Source organism: Somniosus microcephalus, chromosome 11 (assembly GCF_052327205.1).
Source record: "Somniosus microcephalus isolate GS21.2 chromosome 11, FLI_Smic_1.0, whole genome shotgun sequence".
In the NCBI taxonomy this organism is placed as follows: Eukaryota; Metazoa; Chordata; class Chondrichthyes; order Squaliformes; family Somniosidae; genus Somniosus; species Somniosus microcephalus.
In genome coordinates, this window is record NC_140997.1 from 214311736 (window position 1) to 214337991 (window position 26256).

General features: G+C 44.2%; 1 protein-coding gene across 2 annotated transcripts in view; it reads left to right on the forward strand.

The window, feature by feature from the left end:
• Positions 1 to 23289, forward strand: part of LOC147111218 (interleukin-17 receptor C-like) — a 100505-nt gene extending 77216 nt beyond the window's left edge. For both annotated transcript variants that reach the window (XM_086001890.1, XM_086001891.1), the window contains exons 13-19: positions 655 to 700; positions 2358 to 2503; positions 3810 to 3860; positions 6515 to 6572; positions 7944 to 8039; positions 13938 to 13991; positions 20950 to 23289. In XM_086001890.1, coding sequence (XP_085858016.1) covers positions 655 to 700; positions 2358 to 2503; positions 3810 to 3860; positions 6515 to 6572; positions 7944 to 8039; positions 13938 to 13991; positions 20950 to 21650 — 1152 coding nt within the window. In that variant the 3' untranslated portion in view covers positions 21651 to 23289. The remainder of the gene's footprint in view (positions 1 to 654; positions 701 to 2357; positions 2504 to 3809; positions 3861 to 6514; positions 6573 to 7943; positions 8040 to 13937; positions 13992 to 20949) is intronic.
• The last annotated feature ends 2967 nt before the right edge of the window (positions 23290 to 26256 follow it).

Genomic DNA, 26256 nt, shown 5'->3' on the forward strand with positions numbered 1-26256 from the left:
AACTATCCGCCCGCAGAGGCCCTTCTCCAGTGCAGCCGGAGGATCTGTCGAGAGCTTTCTTGACAGATCGGAAATGCCGGTTTCTGGCGCGTGCGCAGTGCATGCCTGAAACCGGCATTTCTGATGTCCCTACGGGTGGGTACACAGCGCGTACACACCCATTGGGATCGGAATATCCGGGCCAATATCTCCTTACGTGGCTCGGTGTCAAATTTTGTTTGATAGCGCTCCTGTGAAGCACCTTGGGACATTTTACTACGACATTAAATGCACTATATAAATGCAAGTCATTGTTTTCTTGTTGTTGGGTTCGCTTTTATGGGAGGAACACATCCCTTTCATCAAGACATTTTTGTTAAGCAAATACTATGCAATGTTTGAGTAGTAAATCTCTGCCTGAGTACGTGCTCCTGAGCCAGTGTTTGTTTATCAAATTGGTCTCTATAGAGAGAGGAACAGGAAGTTACATGGTGTACCAGCTCTTTTTTTATCCCCAAAGGCTATTGTAAATGAATCATTCAATTAAATACTTGATACATAATCACACGGACCATTAAAAACTTTGTTTATTTTTTTTGGCTCATGTCTCCTGTTTTTAAATTGTATCTTGTGATTTTTTTTTCCTTTCTGAATCTGTTTTACTTCTTTGCTTAGATTACCACTGGAGATCACGTCAATTTTAGTTGCCCTTTTGATGCTGGTGAGTAGAATTTACCTGCTCATAGTTTTTCATTGATAGACTGCAATGTTTTCTGATGCTCTTTATGGCACTTCTCATTAAAGGTTTGGATTTACAAGGAAGGGGTAGTACATGATCTTGGCTGGGGTTTTAGGTGTGCTGCTTCAATAGTACTCAATAGATGAGACTCCGAACAGTGAACTGTGATTCTTGAACTCTGTTGCCCCTTAGATATTTTCATTGTCAGTTTGATTTTGCACCAAATTAATTATTTTAAAATTGCTTTTTGCCTTTCTATTTTTTGATTGTTGGCTTTTGTCTTTATTTGTCGTTTCCTTCTTCATCACTTCTTAATTTTTACTTTTAGTGCTTTTATTAATGGTTGTTTTCTTTTGAATTATTTTCCTTTGTTTTACTTGATTTCTACTTTACTTTCCATTATTCTTGCTTTTTATTTTTGTGGTTCCAATATTGGTTCTTTTTAATATCAATCTAGATTCAGATTCCTCCCACTGCCGATGTGGGAAACTGAGGAGAGAGGCGGAGAGACACTGATAAAGCACGCAGATGGGAAGGGGAGGAAATGACAATATAGCTGAAGAGAGCACAGGAGATAAACTTGAACATGAGTGTGATGTGGTTAGAAGTGGACAGGGAGAGGGCTGGAAGAGTAGAAGAGGTGACGAGAGAGCACTGGGAGAATGGGAATACTAGACGGAGAAAATGCACTGGGAGAAGGAAGTGATGGTCAGACAGAGAACGATGAGAGAGGAGAACAAGTGGAGAAGGAAAGAGTGCATGAGCAAAAAAGAGAAGTGGCTAGCGAGAATGCAGGCAAAGGTAGAAGCAGGCAGGAAGTGGATATAACAGGTGGGCAGACAGAGAGAAACAGCAGGTGAACTGTGAGTGGGGAGAAGTGAACAGTAGAGGAGCCAGAGTGATTGCTCAGAGAGAAGAGGTGGGTAAGAAAGTACTGGGGCAGGTGGACAGTTGGGCAGAATGGCAGCGTTGGGAGAACTGGGAGGTTCTCTTTGATCACCTCTCCAACATGCCACAATTCAGGACACCAATCTGGTTTTCTCTGACCACGGAGGCATTTATCTTTCCGCACACGATGCGCCTGGACACAAATCTTACAAAAATTAAAAGGGGAAACTAGATAAGTACATGAAGGAGAAAGAAACAGAAGATTATGTTGACAGGATGAGATGAGGTAAGGTGGGAGGAGGCTCGTGTGGAGCTTAACCGTGTTGGGCCAAATGGTCTGTTTCTGTCCTGTAAATACTATGTAATACTATGTGAAAGGGTAATATAATTAGATAAAAAACATAGATACTGTAATAATTTCCAATGTGGTGCTGTAGCATTCCTCTATTTCCCAGCAGTTTATATTGGACACTGTTTTATGTTTTGATGTTGCGCAATTAAGAAACAGGTCTTCAGAGATCTCCGCCTGTTTCTATAACTTCATCTTCTTTATGGTGAGATAACATTAAGATAAGGAAGGCTGTAAAGGAGTCACATAATCTTGCGATTGGAGCAAAGGTTTACTCCTGACTTTCCTATATCTGTCCGGGCTCAGTAACTGTCACGAAAGAGGGATTGCTGTACATTTAGGTGTAGTTACAATTGTAGACTGATTAGTATGATTGTTGCTGTTTTCACTGAATGTTTTTAGATGTCTCACCCCTATGGAAAGTGGAGTGGAAACTGATGCAGAGCAATGTCACCGTGACTATATTTCATACAGTGAATGAAATGAACTTCTCGATCTGTACTCTGAAAGGAGACAAGTGTAAGCATTTCTGGCATAACGTAAAGGAGGTAAGCTAAATTGGCAATGGACAACTCCATCCTGCATTTAATTTTCCGTAAGCTGAAAAGTCAATTACTGTTCAAATGAGTTTGTTTGAGTCTGTCTCTGTAAAACCGATGGTGTCAATGAAAGCAAGGCGCTGGTTACATTATAGGGGACTAACAGAAAAGAGAGTGCTTAGGCCAACAATGATTATCGGAGACTGGGAGAATAGATGGTTGAGAACTTCATGGTTGTTAGGCAACTAAGGGGACCCACACTTCAGGAACCTATCCGTGTTACCAGACAGTAAATGGACACAGACTGTTATAAGCTGAACCCTTACCCTGAGAGGGCACACCAATCAAGAGTGATTTGCTAGGCCAGACAGGCACACAAGCAAAGCCAATAATTTTGTGTGGAGATTCATGGATGAGTGATTCTCTTCCAGTATCTCACACTAAGCTAGTGGATTCTGCCATGTTTTTCTTTGTTCCTTTGCTTAGGGTCTGTGGCATGTCTGTTATAAATCTCATCATCAAGAAACTACTCATGAAATAACGCTAGATGGCCAGCTGGTGGCGCCGTCTAAGGAGTATAAATACTCAGGCGTGGACCCAGCTTGCCAGGGACATTTTGTAAGACAGTAACTAGTGAAGTACAACTAGACCTCCATGTTCTGAAACTAGTTGATTAAATTGACGTAATAAAACTCACTACACACTTGGTTTGAGTATAAAGCAAGGCTTTAATCAACTTGTTTCAGAACATGGAGGTCTAGTTGTACTTCACTAGTTCCTGTCTTACAAAATGTCCCTGGAAAGCTGGGCCCACGCCCGAGTAATTATACTCCTTGGACGGCGCCACCAGCTGGCCGTCCAGCGTTATTTCATGAGTAGTTTCTTGATGATGATGAGATTTATAACAATGTCTTTTTCTCCACATTGATCGTTAGATAGACATAACCCTGCATTGCAACCTGAGACATGTTCCACAGGCACTTGCTGAAACAAGACTGGCCAAACACCATGTGAAGCAAGCACTGCTCAAGAGTTTTACTGGAATGTGATGTGTACAAAGCCAAAGAGCCTCAGTCACTGATGTCATGAGAACGTGTCACCATGTATATTTTGGTTCTGATTGGTGTTCTCTTTTGTTGGTGGGAAAGGAAAATGTATTTTCAATCCATTTCTGAACAGTCTGTGATCTGAGTTTAAATCCAGCCTGGACTCTCTAGGATGGGTTCTTTCAAGTGTGAAAAATTAGATAATTTTTGCAATATAATTTGTCTTTGTGGCTATTACTAATCTCAGTTCTCTTCCGCGTTTAATAAAGACTAAACGGCAGATGAAGCAATTGAACCTTGGTTCACAGGACTGCTTTCAGGTTAGTGTCTTTGTTCATCTAAAGTTCTCTTAAAACTGACCAGAAAAGTTCTAAAAGTGGCTTAGTGGATGCCTGGTTTAGAATTGAATCATATAGACCAGGAAGGTCCCTTGATTTGATTCCTATTCTGTGATGAGTTAGATGGTTGGGGCACTACAGTTGGCATCAGCAACTTTGGGTTAGGGAAGAATGGGGGTGGGGGAGGGGGGAGAAAAATCAGCTGGTGTTCTTGGTTTTCATCGCTAGCTACTGCTAGTGTTCGGAAGTCAAGTGAGGACAGGAATGGTCTTGTCTGTGATGCTTTGCACCCCAATGGCCATTGAAAGGCTCACTCAAGAGGAATGACCACTTGTGCGACGTACCTGCTGGTGTCCGAGGAACCGCACCCCAGCACCTTCAGAAGATAGGAAAGGAACAAAAATGCTTATCTGAAATGAGACTACTGTTAAAGTCACCTTTTAATCTGTATTGACAGATAAAGTCTGCACTACAGAAAATACAGTTCCCGTTTGTTTATTGGGTAAGCAACTTGAAAGGATCCAGGTAGTGCAGCCTTCCTGGAACTGCCTTACACTGGAGATTTAGTTATTACAGTGAAAGTCCTGAGTTTTTGTCATGTGAATTTAACTCCTGCAATTAACCTCTTCAATCTAATACTCTCCCAAACATCAGAATGAATTTCAATAAATGGTTTGCTTGTGCCTGGAAATTGTGATTATGATGCACAAATCCTCTGCTATCGACATGAGCAAAGAGAGATTTGTTTTTAATGTCTATTTCCTGATATTTGTTAGGTCTGGGTATTTCTGATACAGTCTGATAAGGTGAACGTTAGCACTGTTTCTTATCCGAATACAAGAAAGAAAGAACTTGCATTTATACAAGCTGCTGAAACTGTATATTCTCCTATTAGGATTGTTTCTACCAATCATCCTCTATATCATCTTGTGGTGTATGTAACCTGTTCCACCTTAAGAGAACTTAAGCCTGTTCCACCTTAAGAGATGTACTACTTTCTCTGGCTGCTGTATACGTAATACCGGTGGTGACCACCGGTATATAAGCACTGTGTAGTAATATTGTATTTAGTATAGTCCTGACCTCCAACCAGTAAAGACCTTTTGAACTTTAATCTTGTAGTCTGTGTTAGTAATTACAACTAAAACACACAGACTTAACACATCTCTCCTATCCTTTCAGAGGCAACATAGAGTCAGCACCTCTATGGCATTATCATTCCAGGCAACAGAGAAAGGAAATTGCATATGTTTAAAAATTGATCGGTTTCTTAACCCTGCCCTAGGTCGGAACTGAGATAAATCTAACTTGCAACATCACTGTTGTGTCATATTTTGCCGCTTTCCTTGCACAATGAAGTCAGCAGACATTACTGAAGATCACGCCCTTTTGTAGGAAAGTCAATGGCGCCACTTAAGTGCAACAATATTTTGTAACAATATCTTGCTTGGAAATTTGACCACATGCAACCACTGAGTGCAAAGAAGGTAAAATGCCACAACCTAGAAAGGGGAGGGAGGGAGGGAGTGAGAGAGGAAGGAACTAACCAACTACCTCAGTACTGCACTGCAGTTTCAGCCGGGATTATGTGCTCTCTAGAGTGAGATTTAAACCCAGCACCTTCTGACTCAGAGATGAGAGTGTTACCACTGAGCCAAGGCTAATGAGGATAAACTACTGAAACTTAACATTTTTAAATAAGGTGGCGCTGTCCTTTAAAACTTCGCAATCTGATCTGAATGATAATACTAAAATATTGTTAAACAAACAAAACTACAATTGTTTCTGGATTAAAATACAAGGTTGATGGGCCACGACTGTAGCTACTCCAGTATATAGAATAATAGAAATTTACAGCAGGGAAGGAGGCCATTTCGGCCCATCGTGTCCGAGCCAGCCAACAAAGAGCTATCCAGCCTACTCCAACTTTCCAGCTCTTGGTCTGTAGCCCTGTAGGTTACAGCACTTCAAGTGCACATCCAAGCACTTTTAAAAATGTGGTGAGGGTTTCTGCCTCGACCACCCTTTCAGGCAGTGAGTTCCAGACCCCCACCACCCTCTGGGTGAAGAAATTTCCCCTCAAATCTCCTCTAAACCTCCGACCAATTACTTTAAATCTATGCCCCCTGCTTGTTGACGTCTCTGCTAAGGGAAATAGGTCCTTCCTGTCCACTCTATCTAGGCCCCTCATAATTTTATACACCTCAATAAGGTCTCCCCTCAGCCTCCTCTGTTCCAAAGAAAACAAACCCCAGCCTATCCAATCTTTCCAGTATAGAAAGAACCTATATTTATATAGCACCTCATCATAGCCTCAGGATGTCCCAAAGCATTTTACAAACAATGGATTACTTTTGAAGTGCAGTCACTGTTGTTAGTTAGGTATATGGGGCAGCCAGTTTTGCACACAGCAAGGTTCTACAAACAGCATGAATGAATGACCAGATAGTCTGGTTTCTTTTGGCGATGTCAGTTGATGGAGTATTTTTGGCCACCAGGGATCTTTCTGCTCTTCTTTGAGCAGGCCAGGCCTTGGTTTAACGCCTCGTCCAAAGGACGAGTGGTAGAGAATGGTTTGCCAAGGTAACCTTTGTCAACACATGGCTAGCTGATCTAATACAGTTTGTATCTTTCAGGTCTGGCGATCAGATGTGAACTTCTCAACTCGAATCATCGTCTGTCCCTTTGATATGTGTAAGTATCGTATAATTCATTAATAACCTAATGAGATTTTATTGCATTAGACGTAAATCCGGCTATTTTTACTGAAGGCAGCATTTTGTGCATGTGCATTGGCCAAACGGTCACAGCCAGTCATGCATGCACACAGATGTTGGGATCAGGTTCAGTCAGTCTACATTGAGAACATCTGCGCTTTGTGGGCATAAATGAGGGGGAGTGACACACACGGCATTCTTGCATGACCGAGACTTCAAGGTAAAAGAGCTCTGTGTGTCTCCTGGTATGCATTTAGGGCCAGAGAAGGGTATATTAAATGAAGTATGGCAGTAAACAGATTTGGCCATGCAAATTAAGGAAATATTTCCCCTTCCTCTTCCAAATTTCTCCCAGCTAACTTAGCCGAGATAATCTTTTGCCCCAAAGTTTCTCCCATTTTTTTTCTTCTCTTCTGCTGAAGCACTAGAGCTGCTGAATGCAATTCCATGGGCTCCAACCGTCCTCTGGTATCTTCCTTTTGAAGCCAATCTCAATGTGTGAGTGTAGGTGGTGTCCAGAGGCTATTTACCCATGAAGAGCCTCGCAGTCAAGGCCAGTCCTGTTCTCAGTTGCTGTTCACACATGTATACTTTGCAGCAAGTTTCATTAGATAGAAATCAGGAGCAGGAACCTTGAATTGGCGCTGATGCTAACTCTGGTGCATTGTTGCTGACCTCTGATGTAGCATAAACTGGGGATCAAACCTATCATTGCATATTCAGTGTTGCTCTATGCAATGCATTTACCCACCAAGCCATCAGAGGTACTACTTTCATTTCTAAACTTCTCTGCCTGATCTGTGCCACAGCCTCTATGTGGAGGTATAATTATCTTTGTAGGTTATAGTAACCCTAGTTAGTGCCTTCAACCTTTATCAATTTGACTGTGTTAACATAAGAACATAAGAAATAGGAGCAGGAGTAGGCCATTTGGCCCCTCGAGCCTGCTCCACCATTCAATAAGATCATGGCTGATCTTCTACCTCATCACCACTTTCCTGCACTATCCCTATATCCCTTGATTCCCTTAATATTCAAAAATCTATCGATCCCTGTCTTGAATATACTCAACGACTGAGCCTCCACAACCCTCTGGGGTAGCGAATTCCAAAGATTCACCACCCTTTGAGTGAAGAAATTTCTCCTCATCTCAGCCCTAAATGGCCGACCCCTTATTCTGAGACTGTGACCCCTGGTTCTAGACTCCCCAGCCAGGGGAACCCTATTGCACAATGAGTGGGGTGGAGAGGTCACTATAAATTCATGATGTAAAGTGACCTGTACTATTATCAATAACGATTTCTACTAATTCATTGAAGACTCCCTGATGGCTTGTTTATGTTTGCAGACACCAGAGCGCGATGGGCTCTATTACTGGTATTACTTCTAATACTGGCTATAATTGTGATTGTCACAATTACTGTCAAGAAAGAGATACTTAAAGGTAAGGACAGGCATTTTGCAATCCTTAGTCTCAACATGAGGACTGGCAGTTTAAAAATATTCAGTATATATTTCAAACATTTATGTCAAAAATGAGCATAGCTCTGTTGATGGCACTCTCACTTCTAGGCTTGAGTCCCACACCAGGACTTGAGCACACAATGTATGCCTGGCACTCTAGTGCAGTACTGAGGAGCACTGCTTTATTGCAAGTGTCATGCTATGGATGAGCTGTTCAACTGAGGTTCCGTCTATCTGCTCACGTGGGCATTAAAATTGCCATGGTGCCGATTGAAGAAGAGCAGGGAGTTTTCCCGGTGTCCTGGTCAACATACTTTCCTCAACAAAGATAACCAAAAAAAGCAGATTTACTGGTCATTTTATTGCTGTTCATAGGACATTGCTGATATAGAATGACTGCCACGTGGTGCTTACATAACAATAGCCATTGCACTCCAAATAATTCATTGTGTGAATCGCTTTGAGATATTTCAGACTTGATAAGACAAATATATACATACAAAATCTTATGTGTACATTTCTTGCCAACTTTTTTCATTATAAATTCCTATATCCACATTTATAATGGAAACTGCCTAAACTTGGCACCCCATAGTTACACACTGCTGCCAATGGAGGCTCCAGCGCCACCACTGGCCGGAGGGTCATTACAGCATGGCAAGTTTACATAGGCAGTTTGCATTATAAATGTGGACATAGGAATTTATAATTGAAAAGGAAAATAAGGATAGAATGTAAATGCTAGGATTGTCATCTCAATTTTTAATATAAACCAGGGGGCAGATAGTCCACAACATTCAATCTATATAGTACAGTTAAATAGAAGTTAATGGCTTTTGAAATTCAGATGAAAGATAAGTACTAGAACACAGAACAGGACAAGCTTGCACAATTTGAGAGGAAGCTGAAAACTGATAGCCATGTATAAGTGGAAAAGCAATGTAAGACTGAACTCTCAGGATTGAGTGGAGACATAAAGCAAGAAAAGGCTCTGATCCTATCGTAACATTTTACTGTGTTTTCCCAACCCTATTCTTTACTTGTTTTGCAGTGTGTCTGTTCTTGACCCTGTCTTTAGTGTATACCTTACAGTTCTCTAGATCCCTTCCAATCTCAAATCTGCTCTGTAGAAGCTGAGAGTGTGGCTAACTCTGACTCTGTCTGTATTGTTCTCCAGCCCCCTCTAATTGTTGACCCTATCTTAAACCCCTTTCCCCTAAACCCTCTCCACTGTCTCCTCCACCCTCACCTCTGACAATAAATGAGAGGAGCTCATGGACTTCTTTGTCTCTAAGATTGAGACCATCCATACAGCAGCCTCTGCCTTCCCCTAACCCACCGGGCTAAACTTCCTTATTACCTCCCTGCACTCATCTTGACCCACTTCCTGCTCCCTCGCCCCTATTCCCACCAAACTGCTAACTACCCAACTTCCTTTTCTGGCTTCCATGGTAGCTGACATTGTTAACGGTTCTCTTTCCTCAGATACTGTCCCCCTCTCCCGCAAATCTGCTGTCATCACCCCTCTCCTCAAAAACCCAACCCTTGACCCCTCCGTCCTTGCAAACTACCGCCCCATCTCCAACCTCCCGTTCTTCTCCCAAGTCCTTGAATGTGTTGTCGCCTCCCAAATCCGTGCCCATCTTTCCCGCAACTCCATGTTTGAATCCCTCCACTCGGGTTCCCCCCCCGCCACAGTACTGAAACGGCTCTCATCAAATTACATCCTTTGTGACTGTGATAAAGGTAAACTATCCTCCTTGTCCTTCTTGACTTGTCTGCAGCATTTGACACGGTTGATCACTCCATCCTCCACCAACACCTCTCCACCTTTGTCCAGCAGAGTGGGACTGCACTCGCCTGGTTCCATTCTTATCTATCCAATCGTAGCCAGAGAATCACCTGCAATGGCTTCTCTTCCCGCTCCCGCACCGTTACCTCTGGTGTCCCTCAAGGGTCTATCCTTGGCCCCCTCCTATTTTTCATCTACATGCTGCCCCTTGGCGACATCATCCGAAAACACAGCGTCAGTTTCCACATGTACGCTGACGGCACCCAGCTCTACCCCACTAACACTTCTCTCGACCCCTCCATGGTCTCTCAATTGTCAGACTGCTTGTCCGACATCCAGTTCTGGATGAGCAGAAATTTTCTCCAATTAAATATTGGGAAGCCATTGTTTTCGGTCCCCGCCACAAACTCCGTTCCCTAGCCACTGACTCCATCCCTCTCCCTAACATCTGTCTGATGCTGAACCACACTGTTCGCAATCTTGGGGCCCGATTTTTGGCTTGTGTGGGAAATGGTCGGGTTTCCCCGAATGTGGGGTTTCTGACACACAAAAAAATGTGTCAGCCAGCTCCACGCAATTTTCCCTCAAGTGGCCAATTAATTCCCAGCATGTGGGCAGCCTTGCTAATTGTCCAATTCGTGTCAGAAAGCCCCACAATATGATGTCATCATTCGTGGTGCTTTCAAAGTGTCCAGCAAGCTTCTCCACCTCTGCAGGCTTCTCAACCACTCTTGCATAATGGCAGAGAAGCCTGCACCAGCTGCTGCCAGCGGCAGAGGCCGAGCTGCGGGCAAATTCAACGAGACGTCATTGCAGACCTTGGTGGATGGGGTAAGGGCCCACAGGGAGGTCCCCTACCCTCGCTCAGGGAGGAAGAGGCCTCCCAAAGACTCCACGGCTGCCTGGATGGAGGTGGCAGCAGAGGTAAACTCTCTGGGTGTCACCCGTCGCACCTGGCTGCAATGCAGGAAGCGCTTCCATGACCTCCACTGCACAGGGAAAGCAAGTATGAAGTTTCCATCACCCTCAACCTGATCCCCATTGCCTTTCCCCAACAGCACTCAGCTTCAGCAATCTCTTCTTCCACATCCCACTTCACAGTCACATCCATGCAGCCTTACCCATTCCGTCTCTCTCTATGCTCACATTCACATAACTATTCCACCATCCAGTCTTGTAAATAGTTTTAATGCCATCATTTTCCTGTACATAAAAAATCTGGTGCCAGCTGCTGCAGTTATGGCGTCTGTCATTTGGCGAATGGGGATGTCACATAGAGGCCTTAGGATAACTTGCAGATGACTGCAAGCTGGTCAAAGTTGTTGGAAAGTGCAGGCATGGGCCACTGTCCATGGTCAATTCAGAAGCAGTGAGGCTGCAGTGTTTGATGTTCCAGGCTACGCAAATCTGCCCAGGATGAGTGCGTTCCTTGCATTCCACCCAGCAATGTTCTCGCGCACTGGTGCCGCTGGTTGGCGGGCCTCTGCAGGATGCTCGTTTCTGTCCTCCTCCTCCTCCTCCGCATCATCCTCATCCGAGGCAGCTCTGTGAGGAGCCTCTTGGTCCTGCGGAATCAGCAAGCCACGACGCTGTGCCATGTTGTGAAGCACACAGCATACCACAACGATTTTGGAGACCCTGGTTGATGAGTACTGTAGGGCTCCACCTGATCTATTGAGGCATCTGAAGCGCATCTTCAGCAATCCGATGATTTGCTTGATAATGCATCTGGTGGTAATGTGGCTGGAGTTGTAGCGCTCCTCAGCTTCGCTGGCTGGTCTCCTCAACGGCGTCATTAGCCAAGAGCGCAGGGGATATCCCTTGTCTCCAAGTAGCCATCCTTGAAGTTCGTTTGGCGGACTGAATAGCGGAGGCACAGTAGACTGGCGCAGTATGAAGGAGTCATGGCAGCTGCCAGGGAACCTGGCACAAACATGCAAAATCACCTCCTTGTGGTCACACACCAGCTGAACGTTAAGGGAGTGGAAGCCCTTGCGGTTGACAAAAACTCCTGGATTGCGGTGGGGTGCCCTAAGGGCCACATGTGTGCAGTCAATGACGCCCTGCACCCTTGGAAAGTCTGCCAGCTGAGCGAATCCACGTGCTCGCGCCCTCACACTTGCGCGATCCCTGGTGAAATGGATGTGATTGTGCGCGATGGTAAAGAGGGCATCGGTTACCTGTTTGATGCATGTGTGTGCGGCAGCCTGGGAGATGCCGCTGATGTCTGCTGCTGATCCCTGGAAGGAGCCTGAGGCATAAAAGTTGAGTGCGGTGGTGACTTTGATGGCCACTGGCAAGTAGTGTGGACCTGTTGCTCTGGGCTCCAGGTCTTGCCGCAGCATTGCGCAGATGTCAGTCACAACCTCTCGCGAAAGTCGGAGACGCCTCTGGCACTGCTGCTCCGTCATGTTGAGGTAGCTGACCCTGTGTCTGTACACCCTGTTTGGGAGGTATCTCCTGCGCCGACGGCCTTCCATGCGCTGACCCCTTCTGGCCTGTGCTGCCTCAGGTGGGTGAGCCGCAGCCTGCCGCTCCTGCTGGTGCTGCTGGTGATGCTGTTGCTGGAGTTGCTCCAGCCTCCTCTGCTGTTGGAGATCCTCTAATGCCAGGAAGGGAAGGTACCAAAGGCCTCCCATGCTTCAGGCAGATGCCTCCGTTGAGGAGGCGCTGAGTTAGGGTGGTGAGAGGGGCTTCCCAGGAGCTCACACTGGAGAAGTGTGTGAGGCTCCAACTTTCTACAGCTGTGCCTAAGCCTTCAAAAAGTTCCCCCAAGCCTTCATCAACAAGGTCCTGCAGCCTGCAAATGCTGCCTGTTTAAATCTCTTCAGTCCTCATTGACCTGCAGCTGCAAGCAAGCAAGCCAACTGTTTTCACGCCAGGTCTCATCAGCGGGGTTCCCCGCAGGCGTGTTTCACGTGGGGAAAGCCCCAAAATCGCAACGGCCCCTTAAAATCTACTTAAACAAGGTAATAATTGGTGATTTGTGTTCCGACGGCCAGTCCCACCAACGGCGGCCGGGACTGAAGCGGGTCGCGGAGAAACGGCGGTCCAAAAGTCGGACGGGGCAGGGAATCAGGCGGGGGGGGGTCGCGACCCGCTTTTTCAGCGATTTTCGGCCCCCGGCCACCTGGAAAGCCGCCCGACGGCTGGCAGAAAATCGGGGCCTTGGTGTCATATTTGACCCTGAAATGAGCTTCATATCCGTGGCATAACTAAGACCACCTATTTCCATGTCCGTAACATCGCCCATCTCTGCCCTTGCTTCAGCTCATCCGCTGTTGAAACCCTCATCCATGCCTTTGTTACCTCTAGACTTGACTATTCCAATGCGCTCCTGGCTGGCCTCCCATGTTCTGCCCTACGTAAACTTGAGGTCATCCAAAACTCGGCTGCCTGTGTCCTAACTCGCATCAAGTCCCGATCACCCATCACCCCTGTGTTCGCTGACCTACATTGGCTCCCGGTTAAGCAACGCCTCGATTTCAAAATTCTCATCCTTGTTTTCAAATCCCTCCATGGCCTCGCCCCTCCCTATCTCTGTAATCTCCTCTAGCCCCACAACCCCCGGAGATATCTGCGCTTCTCTAATTCTGCCGTCTTGAGCATCCCTGATTATAATCGCTCAACCATTGGTGGCCGTGCCTTCTGTTGCCTGGGCCCTAAGCTCTGGAATTCCCTGTCTAAATGTCTCTGCCTCTCTACCTCTTTACTCCTTTATGACGCTCCTTAAAACCTACCTCTTTGACCAAGCTTTTGGTCACCTGCCCTAATTTCTCCTGCTGTGGCTCGGTGTCAATTTGTTTTGTCTTATAATATTCCTGTGAAGCGCCTTGGGATGTCTTACTACGTTAAAGGCACTATATAAATACAAGTTGTTGTTGTTGTATCTGCACTGCATGTAGTATTGTCGTCTGTAGACCCTACTCTCTAACCTATAGATGTTATTGTGAACATGTACCGTGAATCCTGTCTGTATCGTACATATTGCTATTTTCTAAACTCATCCCAACTCTGCTTATATTCAGTATTTGTTGCTACTTTCTAGACCACCACCTTAACCCAAATCCTGCTCTGTTCCTACAGGTTGCATAGAGGTGATTAAATGGGATTACAGTGCAACAGCTCCTACAGCTGCAGGTAAACCTTTACAATGGGTAACAGAAATAGCCATTTTTATTTGCTAGTCTGGGCTTGAAACGCGTAGAGGCAAGTGGTGCTTGGTCACATTGTAGATGTCTGAGTGGTTGAGTAAGGGAAGTATTACTGAGTAACTGCCACCAAATTGCAACGAAAGGACCGCCAATGCTGATCCGGTGCCAATGTCACTGTGCTGTGTTGCTCAGATAGCGTTGCGTTACTGTCCAACTGACCCTCTAAGTTGCATGATGGACCCAAGGCCTAGTCATTCTAAGAGCAAGGGGCCTCCCACTCATAAATTTCACGTTTGAAATTCAGCCTCGGCTTACAGTTGATCATCTCAGTGGTTGAGTTTTATTAGATTTCAGCCAAGCTGTCAGACAGCATGCTCCACTGTGTCAGTGTGTGCTCTGCAATATCTCAATTCAGTGAGAAGACCCAACTCCGACTGCACTGCAGACATGTAAACGAAACCCTCAAGCAGTAATCATGCAAGAACCAAATTGATGCCACTGGGAGAAGGGTTCGTGACTATGAAGTGGTGGTGTGATGGGAGAGAAATGTTGATTCCTGGCTTAAGTTTGTACAATAATGGGTAGAATGAACAAAGCCTTAGCGATTGGGAATTATTGGCTGATCCTGGTGCTAGAGTTTATAATTAAGGATAGGGTGACTGAACACCTCGAAAATTTTCAGTTGATCAGAGAGTCAGCATGGATTTGTGACAGGTAGGTTATGCCTGACAAACCTGATTGAATTTTTTGAGGAGATGACTAAAGTACTGGACAGGGGAATGTCTATGGATGTTACTTATATGGACTTCTAGAAGGCATTTGATAAAGTCCCACATAAGAGACTTTTAACTAAGGTAGAAACCCATGCGATTGAAGGCAAATTATTGACCTGGTTAGAAAATTGTCTGAGCAGCAGGAGACAGGCAGTAGGGATAATGTGTAGGTACTCTAATTAATTGGCAGGAGGTGACTTGTGGTGTCCTGCAGGGACCTGTGTTGGGGCCTCAACTATTCACAATATTTATTAACGACTTAGATGATGGCATAGAAAGTCATATATCCAAATTTGCCGATGACACAAAGATAGGCGGCATTGTAGGCAGTGTAGATGAAAGCATAAAATTACAAAGGGATATTGATAGATTAAGTGAATGGGCAAAACTGGCAATTTAAGCAAATGTGAGGCCATCCACTTTGGACCTAAAAAGGATAGAACAGGGTACTTTCTAAATGGTGAAAGGCTAAAAACAGTGGATGTCCAAAGAGACTTGGGAGGGTCCAGGTACATAGATCATTAAAATGTCATGAACAGGTACAGAAAATAATCAAAAAGGCTAATGGAATGCTGGCCTTTATATCTAGAGGACTGGAATACAAGGGGGTAGAAGTTATGCTGCAGCTATACAAAGCCCTGGTTAGACCACACCTGGAGCACTGTGAGCAGTTCTGGGCACCACACCTGAGGAAGGATATAGAAACATAGAAACATAGAGATAGGAACAGGAGTAGGCCATTCGGCCCTTCGAGCCTGCTCCGCCATTCAATGAGATCATGGCTGATCTTCGTCTGAGATCATAGCTGATCTTACCAGTTCAGTACCCCGTCCCCGCCTTTTCTCCGTAACCCTTAATCCCCTTAGCCTTCAGAAATATATCCAATTCTCTCTTGAAAATATTTATTGAATTAGCCTTCACAGCCCTCTGTGGCAGGGAATTCCAAAGGCTCACCACTCTTTGAGTGAAGAAATTCTTCCTCATCTCTGTTTTAGATGATTTGCCTGCTATTTTTAGACTGTGGCCCCTGGTTCTGTGCTCCCCTGCCATTGGAAACATTCTCTCTGAATTCAGCCTGTCCAGGCCTGCCATAATTTTATATGTTTCGATGAGATCCCCTCTCAATCTTCTAAACTCCAGTGAGTACAAGCCCAAACTATTCAATCTCTCCTCGTAGGTCATTCCCGCCATTCCAGGTATCAGCCTGGTGAATCGCCGCTGCACTCTTTCCATGGCAAGAACATCCTTCCGCAGATGGGGCGACCAAAACTGTACACAATACTCCAGATGCGGTCTCACCAGCACCTTGTACAGCTGTAGTAAGGTATCCCTATTCCTATACTCGAACCCCCTTGATATGAAGGCCAACATACCATTTGCCTTCTTAATCGCCTGTTGCACCTGCATGCTCTCCTTCAGTGACTGGTGCACAAGAACACCCAGGTCCCTCTGCACTTCCCCATCTCCCAATCTATTGCCATTTAGATAATAATCCACCCTCCTGTTTTTACCCCCAAAGTGGATAACCTCGCATTTATCCACATTATAGTGCATCTGCCACGTATCTGCCCATTCCCCCAACCTGTCCAAATCGCACTGTAGCCTCCTGACATCCTCATCAGAGCCCACCCCTCCTAGTTTAGTGTCGTCAGCGAATTTGGAAATATTGCATCCAATTCCCTGATCCAGATCATTTATATATATTGTGAACAGCTGGGGTCCCAGGACAGATCCTTGCGGCACCCCGCTGGTCACTGCCTGCCACTCCGAAAATGAGCCGTTTATTCCAACTCTCTGTTTTCTATCCGCCAGCCAGTTCTCTATCCACGTTAATACTTTGCCCCCAATCCCATGAGCCTTAATTTTGCATGATAATCTTTTGTGTGGAACCTTATCGAAGGCTTTCTGGAAGTCAAGGTACACCACATCCACTGGCTCTCCCCCATCTATTTTACCAGTTACTTCCTCAAAAAATTCCAGCAGATTAGTCAAACACGATTTACCCTTTGTAAATCCATGTTGACTCTGTCCGATCCTTTCCCCATTTGTCAAGTGCTCCGCTATTTTATCCTTAATAATGGACTCTAGCATTTTGCCCACAACCGATGTAAGGCTTACTGGTCTATAATTCCCTGCTTTCTCTCTACCCCCCTTTTTAAATATTGGGGTAACATTAGCTACCCTCCAATCCACGGGTACTGTTCCCGAGTCAATGGAGTTCCGGAAGATGATCCTTAGAGCATCTGCTATCTCCAGGGCCACCTCCTTAAGTACCCTAGGATGTAGTTTATCAGGCCCCGGGGATTTGTCGGCCTTCAGTCCCCTCAACTTACCCAACACCATATCCCTAGAGATACTGATTTCTGTCAGCTCCTCCCTCTCATTAGTCGCTATGTTTGTCGATATTCCTGGGAGGTTATTTGTGTCCTCCTTTGTGAATACAGAACCAAAGTATGAGTTTAATTGGTCTGCCATTTCCTTATTCTCCATTATATATTCTCCCGAATCGGACTGCAAGGGACCGACTTGGGATTTTACCAGTCTTTTCCTCCTGATATACCGATAAAAGCTTTTGCAGTCTGTCTTTATGTTTGCTGCAAGTTTACTTTCGTATTCTATTTTCCCCTTCCTGATTAATCCCTTTGTCCTCTTTTGCTGTATCCTGTACTGCCCCCAATCTTCCGGTCTGGTGCTTTTTTTTGCCAGTTGATATGCCCTTTTTTTTGATTTTATGCTGTCCCTAATTTCCCTCGTTATCCACGGTTGAGTCACCTTTTTAGGTTTATTTTTATGCCAAACCGGTATAAACATGTTCTGGAATTCTTCCATTCTATCTTTGAATGCTTGCCATTGTCTATCCACTGTCAATCCCCCCAGAAACACCACCCAATCAATCTTACCCAATTCCCGTCTCATACCCTCGTAATTCCCTTTATTTAAGTTCTGGACCTTAGTCTCTGATTCAATTTCCTCACTCTCCATCTCGACTGAGAGCTCGATCATATTATGATCGCTCTGACCCAAGGGGCCTCGTACAAGAAGATTGCTGATAAGTCCCTTCTCATTGCACAATACCCAGTCTAAAATGGCCTGATCTCGAGTCGGCTCCTCGACATATTGGTCCAGATAACCGTCCCGAAAACATTCCAGGAATTCCTCCTCCTCAGAATTTTTACTAATTTGGGTAGTCCAATCAATATGTAAATTAAAGTCACCCATGATGACAGCTGTGCTCTTATCGCACGCTTCTCTAATTTCCCTTTTTATGCCTTCCCTCACCTCCATATTACTATTTGGAGGCCTATATATCACACCCACTAACGTTTTCCTCCCCTTGCTATTTCTCATTTCTACCCATACAGATTCCGTTTCATCCGAGTTAATATCCTTCCTTTCCATTGCATTAATCCCCTCCTTTACCAGCAATGCTACCCCACCTCCCCTACCTTTTTGCCGATCCTTCCTAAATATTATATATCCCTGGATGTTAAGTTCCCTGCCTTGCCCACCCTGCAGCCACGTTTCTGTAATCCCAATCAAATCATACTTGTTTACCTCTATTTCCACAACTAATTCATCCACCTTGTTCCTAATATATTGGCCTTGGAGGGAGTGCAGCGTAGGTTTACCAGAATGATACCCGGACTCCAGGGGTTAAATTACGAGGTGAGATTACACGAATTAGGGTTGTATTCCCTAGAATTTAGAAGGTTAAGGGGTGATCTGATCAAAGTTTTCAAGATATTAAGGGGAACTGATAGTGTAGATAGAGGGAAACTATTTCTGCTGGTTGGGGATTCTAGGACAAGGGGGCAGAGTCTAAAAATTAGAGCCTGATCTTTCAGGAGTGAAATTAGGAAACACTTCTACACACAAAGGGTGGTAGAAGTTTGGAACTCTCTTCCGCAAATGGCAATTGATGCTAGATCAATTGTTAATTTTAAATCTGAGATTGATAGATTTTTGTTAATCAAAGGTATTAATGGATATGGGCCAAAGGCGGGTATATGGAGTTAGGTCGCAGATCAGTCATGATCTCATTGAATGGCAGAACAGGCCCGAGAGGCTCAATGGCCTACCCCTGTTCCTATGCTCTCTATTAATAACCCTTGACCCTAAAGAGAGTCTCGTATGTGCCAAACCACTGTTTGTGGTTGTACAGAACTGGAAAAGACCACTTGACCCAGTGTTTAGAAAATATCATATCCCATGGTATCTCCCATTCCCCTCTTCTCTTCTTAGGCAGTCCCTTGGAACCGAGGATGACGTGCTTCCACATTAAAAATGAGTTCGCAGGTGACTGATGAGTCCAATGCGGGACCTACAGTCTCTGTCACAGGTGGGGCAGACGGTGGTTGAAGGGGCGGGTGGGTGGGGTGCTTGGGTTGACGTGCGCTCCTTGCGCTTGGCTTCCGCTTGCTCCCGGCGAAGAGACTCGAGGCGTTCGGCGCCTTCCCGGATGCTTCTCCTCCACTTTGTGCGGTCTTGGGCCAGGGATTCCCAGGTGTCAGTGGGGATGTTACACTTTTTCAAGGAAGCTTTGAGGGTGTCCTTGAAGAGTTTCCTCTGCCCACCTGGGGCTCTCTTGCCGTGCCGGAGCTCCGAGTAGAGCGCTTGTTTTGGGAGTCTCATATCGTTTTTTTTGCCAGGCACCTTATGCATTCATCGCTTGAATTTTCTGATAAAATCACACCCCACTGCCTCTGTTGAGAGTCCATTCCATACATTCACCTCCTTTGCAAAAAGTAACCTAAACTATCTTTTCATAGGACTACCAGTCTATCAACATTCTCCATTGAGAGAACTAGCCTGCTGACAAACTCTCTGGTTCATCTAAGGCAGTGAGAGAAGCTTCGATCATACCTGCCCTCATGAAACACAGTCACATCTGTTTAAGTGCTCTTCCCTCAGTGACATTTCAATGGACCCACCCTCAATTTTTTTCCTCTCATTTTGAAATCTAAGGAGCAGCATATTTTGAGATACACGGAACATTTTTCAACATTTTTGAAACTCTTTCATAAAATACTATTTTTTTAAGCTGCTGTAAATCTAAATTAAGACTCCGTTTTTTATCCTAACTGGATGAAAATTAAATAGCTGCCAATGTTGCTTCAGTCAACCTTGAAAACTCAATTTTAAATCATAATACAAGCAGAGTGTGATGTGCCAGAATCTGAAAGGTAGATGCTTACACCAAATGATGAGTATAAATGGTTGAATGAAGTAGTTGCTCATACATTTTACACTTCTATTGATGTATAAAAATATATGATGGATTGCTTTGTTCTGTAAAGTGAAGAAATAAGACATAAAAATGTCCAATTACTTTGGTTAGTGATTTTATTGAGATTTAAACTGTAGCTGAATGCACGGATTGAGGGGTGCTGATCCTGAATACAATGGAACCTCATTCTAGCTAAAGAAAACGCCCAAATTTGTGAAACGCATTACTCACACTATGTTGCAACTTGCACATACTTGTACAGACAAACCCGTGTGTTGCAAGACATAATATTATACGTTATAGTACGTGGTATAATCTTTCACTAAGGGTGAGAGAGTACGGGGAGATTTTCCTGAGTCATTCCAGGCTCACTGGATCACATGGGTTTAGAAAATATTGGAAAATCATGCGGGTCTGAGCATACACCTACAAAGAAATCAGGCAGGTTCCTTTATAGGTGCAGACCTAGGGAAATCTGCCCTGGCATATATTGGCTCAGTTGGTCACACTCTCACTTCCAAGTCAAGGTTTTTTCGATTGAAGCTCTAGTACCGACTTGAGCGCATAATCTAGGCTGACACTTCAGAGCGGTACGGAGGAAGTGCTGCATTGTTAGAGCTCCTATCTGCCTACTCAGGAGCACATAAAAAAATCCCACAGCACTATTTGAAGAATGGCTGAGAGGTCTCTCAGTGCCCCCGGCCAACAATTCTATTCCATCAAAAAACAATATCTGGTCATTCAACCAACTGGTGCTAATGGGACTTCGCTATGCATGTGTTGGTCACCATAATGCCTACATAACAGTGGCTGCACTTCCAAAGAATTAATTTCTTATACTGTGCTTTGGGACATCATGAGGCCGTGATGATGCACTATATAAATGCAAGTTCTTTATTTACATGGAATGGCCTGTGATATTATGGTACTTTTGCTTTTTCCAGGTTCTCCGATTAACAGGAAGGTCCTCCTTCTGTATTCGCTGGATCACAACCAGTATGAAAAGTTGGTCAACACTTTTGCATCTATCCTGGTTGAATTAAACATCGAAGTAGCCGTGGATCTGTGGAATCGTAGAGAAATGGGTGCCCAAGGTCCCCTGCTGTGGATCCATTCCCAGAAAAATAAAATTGCAGAAGAAGGTGGGAAAATCCTCATCCTCTTCTCCAAGGGTGCCAGTGTGAAATGCAATGAATGGCTGCAGTCCAGTGGAGGCACTGAAACCATGCATGACCCATACGATGGATTTATGGCCTCCTTGAACTGTGTTCTTCCTGATATCATGAAAGGAAATGTTTCTGGGAAGTATGTTGTTGCATATTTTGAAGATCTGCAAAGCAAGGCAGAAATCCCAGAGATATTTAATAAAATGCCGATCTACAATTTGCCATCACAACTTCCTGAGTTCCTCCAAGAGATTGGGGCACCAGCCAACTTCAAACCTGTGCAGAAAGCAACCAGCTATCAGTCAACAATTAGTGGCCGTCTTAATGGTGTCATTAAGGAGTGCCAGCTGTGGGAACAAAATCACTCAACCTGGTACCAGGACCACTACAAGTTAGAGGGGACATCAGAAGGGCAACAAGAAAGTGATCCAATGATGCACTGTCCATTGATAAAAATGGAAATGCTTTCAGTGGTTTGAAGATTCCATAAGGACAAAACCTTTTTGAACTGAGCAATCACTGTCTCTCGCTACTCTGGTTAAAATCCAGGTTACCGCCCAACTGTGAAAGATTGTGACAAAGGGAAACTGTTGTAAGCCATGTCAAACCAAAAACCGTAACTGTGTTAATTTAATCCTGTCGCTGGCACTGCACTACCTTCAAAATGGATAATGTTTCATTTGGCAAAGTTGTCACAACTAAAGTGTTTTAAACCAATACTTGGTAACACAAGACTTTCCTGGAGTCCTCTTCTATTTCAAAAATGAGAAAGAAATCTTTTAACAAACCTTATTGAACAAAAGCAACAATTCTCTTCACTTTCTGCAGTAATGAAATGTTTTATGCAATCTTAAACGATTTACTACTTCAGTGAAGAGACTAAAAAAGTGAATGTATTCACCGCCAGATACATATTCTTGTCAAATCAAGATGTATTGTCAGTCTGGCCTTTAGGTTTTGGACTTACAGTGATCTGTAAGCACACTAGATAATGATTCACTGCTCACGAAAACCCAAGACACTCCATGGATCTATGGCACGGCAGCAGGAAGTAGACTTTACTGGAAAAGACTTCAGGAAGACCGTATCCATTACCCATTACCCCAAAACAATCCATTAAGTGAATGGACCTCTTTGTTCTTATGTAAGAGACTGAGTGACAATCTCAGGCAGCCAGTTATTTTATAACTGTAGTCTTTTATGTGTATATATGTGCATCAGTGTAAATATGTTAAACATTTTGTATATAGTGTGATTATTCTGCTATCTTAGTTTTATTCACTACAATCCAGTCACAGAAACAGGAAATGTTAGGAACGGAAAAATCATATTTGGCCCAAGACGCTTGTCCTTCTTTTGGTTGATCTTAACCCCACCCTTTTAACGCATCCTTCAATTCACTCTTTCTCCAGAAACCCATCTATTTGTCTTTTGATCCCATCTACACTAGTTGAGCCCATTCAAGTGAATAGCTCGTTTGTCAACAGAACTTGTTCAGTTATTCACTAAAGTGATTTTGCTATTTTTCATTAGTGACTTTCTGCTGGTTCTCCCAACCTGCTGCTGTCTCCTGCTCCGCCGTCCTGGCCTTCTGCAGTCTCCCGCTTGACCCTCATGATCTGCTGCTGTTTCCTGTACCACACCTATAGACCATAACAGCTGACTGACAAGCTAACATTAAATGAGGGTAGCAGTTTGTTTTAGCTCAAGTGGTCTACTATTGTGTTGAAGTAAACTGCTGCAATTTAATCTCAGCTATGAAGTCACGTCATGTATTCCTGGTGCGGGGTTCAGAGGCCGTGCTGCGCTGGAGGTGGTGGTAGATCAGGAGGATAGGGTGGGAAGCAGCAGCAGATACTCACTTAGGTTGACAGTTCATTTAAGCATTCTGGAAAATGTGGGAAGTCATAAGAAAAGAATTTCTGTACTGATGTTTCATTCACTTAAGTGGGCTATCCCTTTCCTGGGTATTTACTTAAGTGAGTTTCACTGTATTTGTTTCACTGACCTGTTCTGTTAACTTATTCCATATGTCTATTTATTTCTGGGTCATTCCTTTGTATGTAAAGAGAGCTCTGTGTTCAGTCTAATAAAAGTGCCAAATGAGCAGTCTCTCCAGATTAGGTTTGGGAGTTGTTTTTGCACTGACTGCAAGTTATCTGAATTCTAGCAGACAAGAATAACAACTTGCATTTATATAACTCCTTTAATGTAGTAAAATGTACTACATTGGCATTAAATGCCTTTATATGGAGCAACTGAAATGATGGCTTGGACAATCAAATCTGTAACTGCTCAAAGACCAATAAGTCTGGAGCACTTTTTCAGTCTGAGATTTTTTGATACGTGTAATTTTTTTGTACTGTGAGAAATGTTGTCAGTTGTATTATTACATTACTTGGATAACATGGGCTGAATATGATGCAATGACTGTGGATCACTGAACCATTACCATTTATTTTCACTGAGAAACAGTGGCCGTTCTTCATGCTTGAGCCTAGAGAGTGAATGCAGTCCTACTGGTTATAGAGCGTCACAACAAAGCTGAATCCTGTCCCCGCTCAATGTTCACATACGCAGGGCTCAATGAACAGTGATATGGATTGGGAATCCTGGCTAATTGTTTTCATGGGGGTAGGTTGGGTGATGTGCAAGAGCAGAGGGATTTGGGAGTTCAAGTTCGTAAGACATTAAAAGCAGCACCTCATTAAAGAAAAGCTAATGGATACTGGGTTTATGGCAAGAGGAATAGAATCTAAAAGTCAAGATGTAATGCTAAATCAATCTAGAGCTTTAGTAAGAACATAGTTGGAGTACTGTGTGCAGTTTTGGGCTCCACACAATAGGAATAATGTTGAAGAAATAGGTAGGGCACATTGCAGATTCATTAAGATGTTGTCTGATATGAGGAAATACAAAGGCCCAGAAATTAGGATCGGGTGCTTGCCGCGCGTGCAAGCCCCCGATGTGCACTCACCCGGCGCGCCGATATCTGAAGCCTGGGCCTGCTTGGAATTCCTGTCACTGGCCCGGTTCAGATGTCGGCGCGCTGTGCTTGCCTGATCCAGCGGCGTAGTTAGTGCGATGTGCCGGCTGGGATCAGGTGAGCACTGTGCAGCCAATTAGGGGAGGGGAAACTTCATTCATGAGTTTGATAGTAAGAACTGTCAAACTCATTAAAACTACAGGCGCCCAAAACACTACTTAAACTTTAAATAAAATTTTTTTTAAATCCTACTAATTAAATGAACTATAAATAACTTTAAAAAACTATTTTAAACAATTAATCAAATTTTTGAAAAAAATAATTTTTTAAGAAATTGGGTCTAAAAATAAACTTACCTTACTGTAAAGTCCTTAAAAACAATAAAGCTGTGGAAAAAATTTTACAATTTTAAATAATAGACCACTTACCTTCAAGAATCAATCCTTATGCCTCCTTTTTACATTTCTAAAAAGTTCAGGCCCTTACACACGGGCAAACCTGTCAAAAAGAAGTAAGTTCAACGCGTGCACGCAGAGTCCTGCGCGCACGCGTTGGACCTCTGAACCCCTTGGAGGAAATGCCGGTTTCCCGCGCATGCGCTGTGCATGCTGAAATCCGGCACTTCCAACGGGCCCACGCATGAGCACCCCGTCCGTACTCACGCGTTGGGACCAGAATTACTGGCCCAATGATTTGAAAAATTGGGCAGTTTTCATTCCAACAGAGGAGCTTACGGGACGATTTGGTAGAGGTGTTTAAAATTATGAACGGGTGGGACAGGATAGACAGTTTCTAGCGGTTAAGGAGTCTAGAATGAGGGGACATAGATGTATGATTAAATGTAAGATTTAGGACAGAAAGCGGGAGAAACTTCTTTTTTTAAACAGACGGTTTATGTGGGGCAATGGAATGCACTACTGGAATTTTAGTTTCCGTGTTAGAATTACGTAGAAATTACATGTAAAAACGCAAGGTTAATGGGAAATCTGTCTGTGTGTGCTGGATCCTGCATAATCTATTGATGTCCTTGTACATCCTGCATCCTGCACGGTCAGCAGGATCATCTGCATGCTCATACTGAACTCTACAATGTCAGCATGGTCATCAGCTTAGATGGAATGGACCACAACAGTTGGTAGGGCCATCTGCCTATACAAACTGGACTCTACGCAGTCTTTAGGATCATTTCTTTTTACTATATTGGCCCAGATTTTGCGGTGGGTAATGACAGCGAACTGACAGCATTCACCGGCATTACCCCTCTGAAACTGACCGCAACTTCAGGATTTAGCGCATGCACATCTGAACGCAGAAATCCTGAAGTTGCACTCAGTCATTCACTGTTCCGACACTGGCCCCGCCCCATATCCGGTAATCAGTGGAACTGACGAAAATGAGCTTTTCCATGCTAATATCGCTGTTAAATACCCTATTAAATGTTAAGCCTTGTTGGAATAGGTGTACTGGGGTTTTAACAGCGTATTGACTGCTAAACAACCATTCTGGTGCTGAAAAACTAATTTTTTCATGATATTTCAGCTTCTACCTTAACCCCAATGTATGTCCCAATCTTTATTTCATGCTCTGTAACATCTTTTAAAAAGTGCAGATAATTCAGTGCTTTTCATTTCCTGGTTTGCTGTCTGTCAGAATTCTTCAATGTAATTGGCTGCTTAGACAGCTTGTTGATGTCACTGCAGCTCTTCGCTGGGGATTCCCATTACACAGCGCTACAATCAATTGCACGTCGAGTAAGGTAAACTTCTCGCCACAGAGATCGCGAGGTTTTTGTGGGCAGCTTTCTTTGAGGTCAACGGCAAGCGCCTTAACTTCGCCGCTGACCGCAAATTACGGGCCATTGTATCCCATCGCTGACTGGCACTTTTCTCAATTGCAGTACTCTAAGCCTATTCCACAGTGGCCCATAAATTCCGTTCCTTACGGGTGTATACGCACTGTGTACTCACCCGTAGGGCCAACGGAAGTGCCGGTTTTAGGCATGCACTGCGCATGCGCTGGAAACCGGAACTTCCGTTCTGTGCAGAAAGAGCTTGACGGGTCAAACGCCTGCGCCGGATAGGCAGCGCGTACGGCTAAAA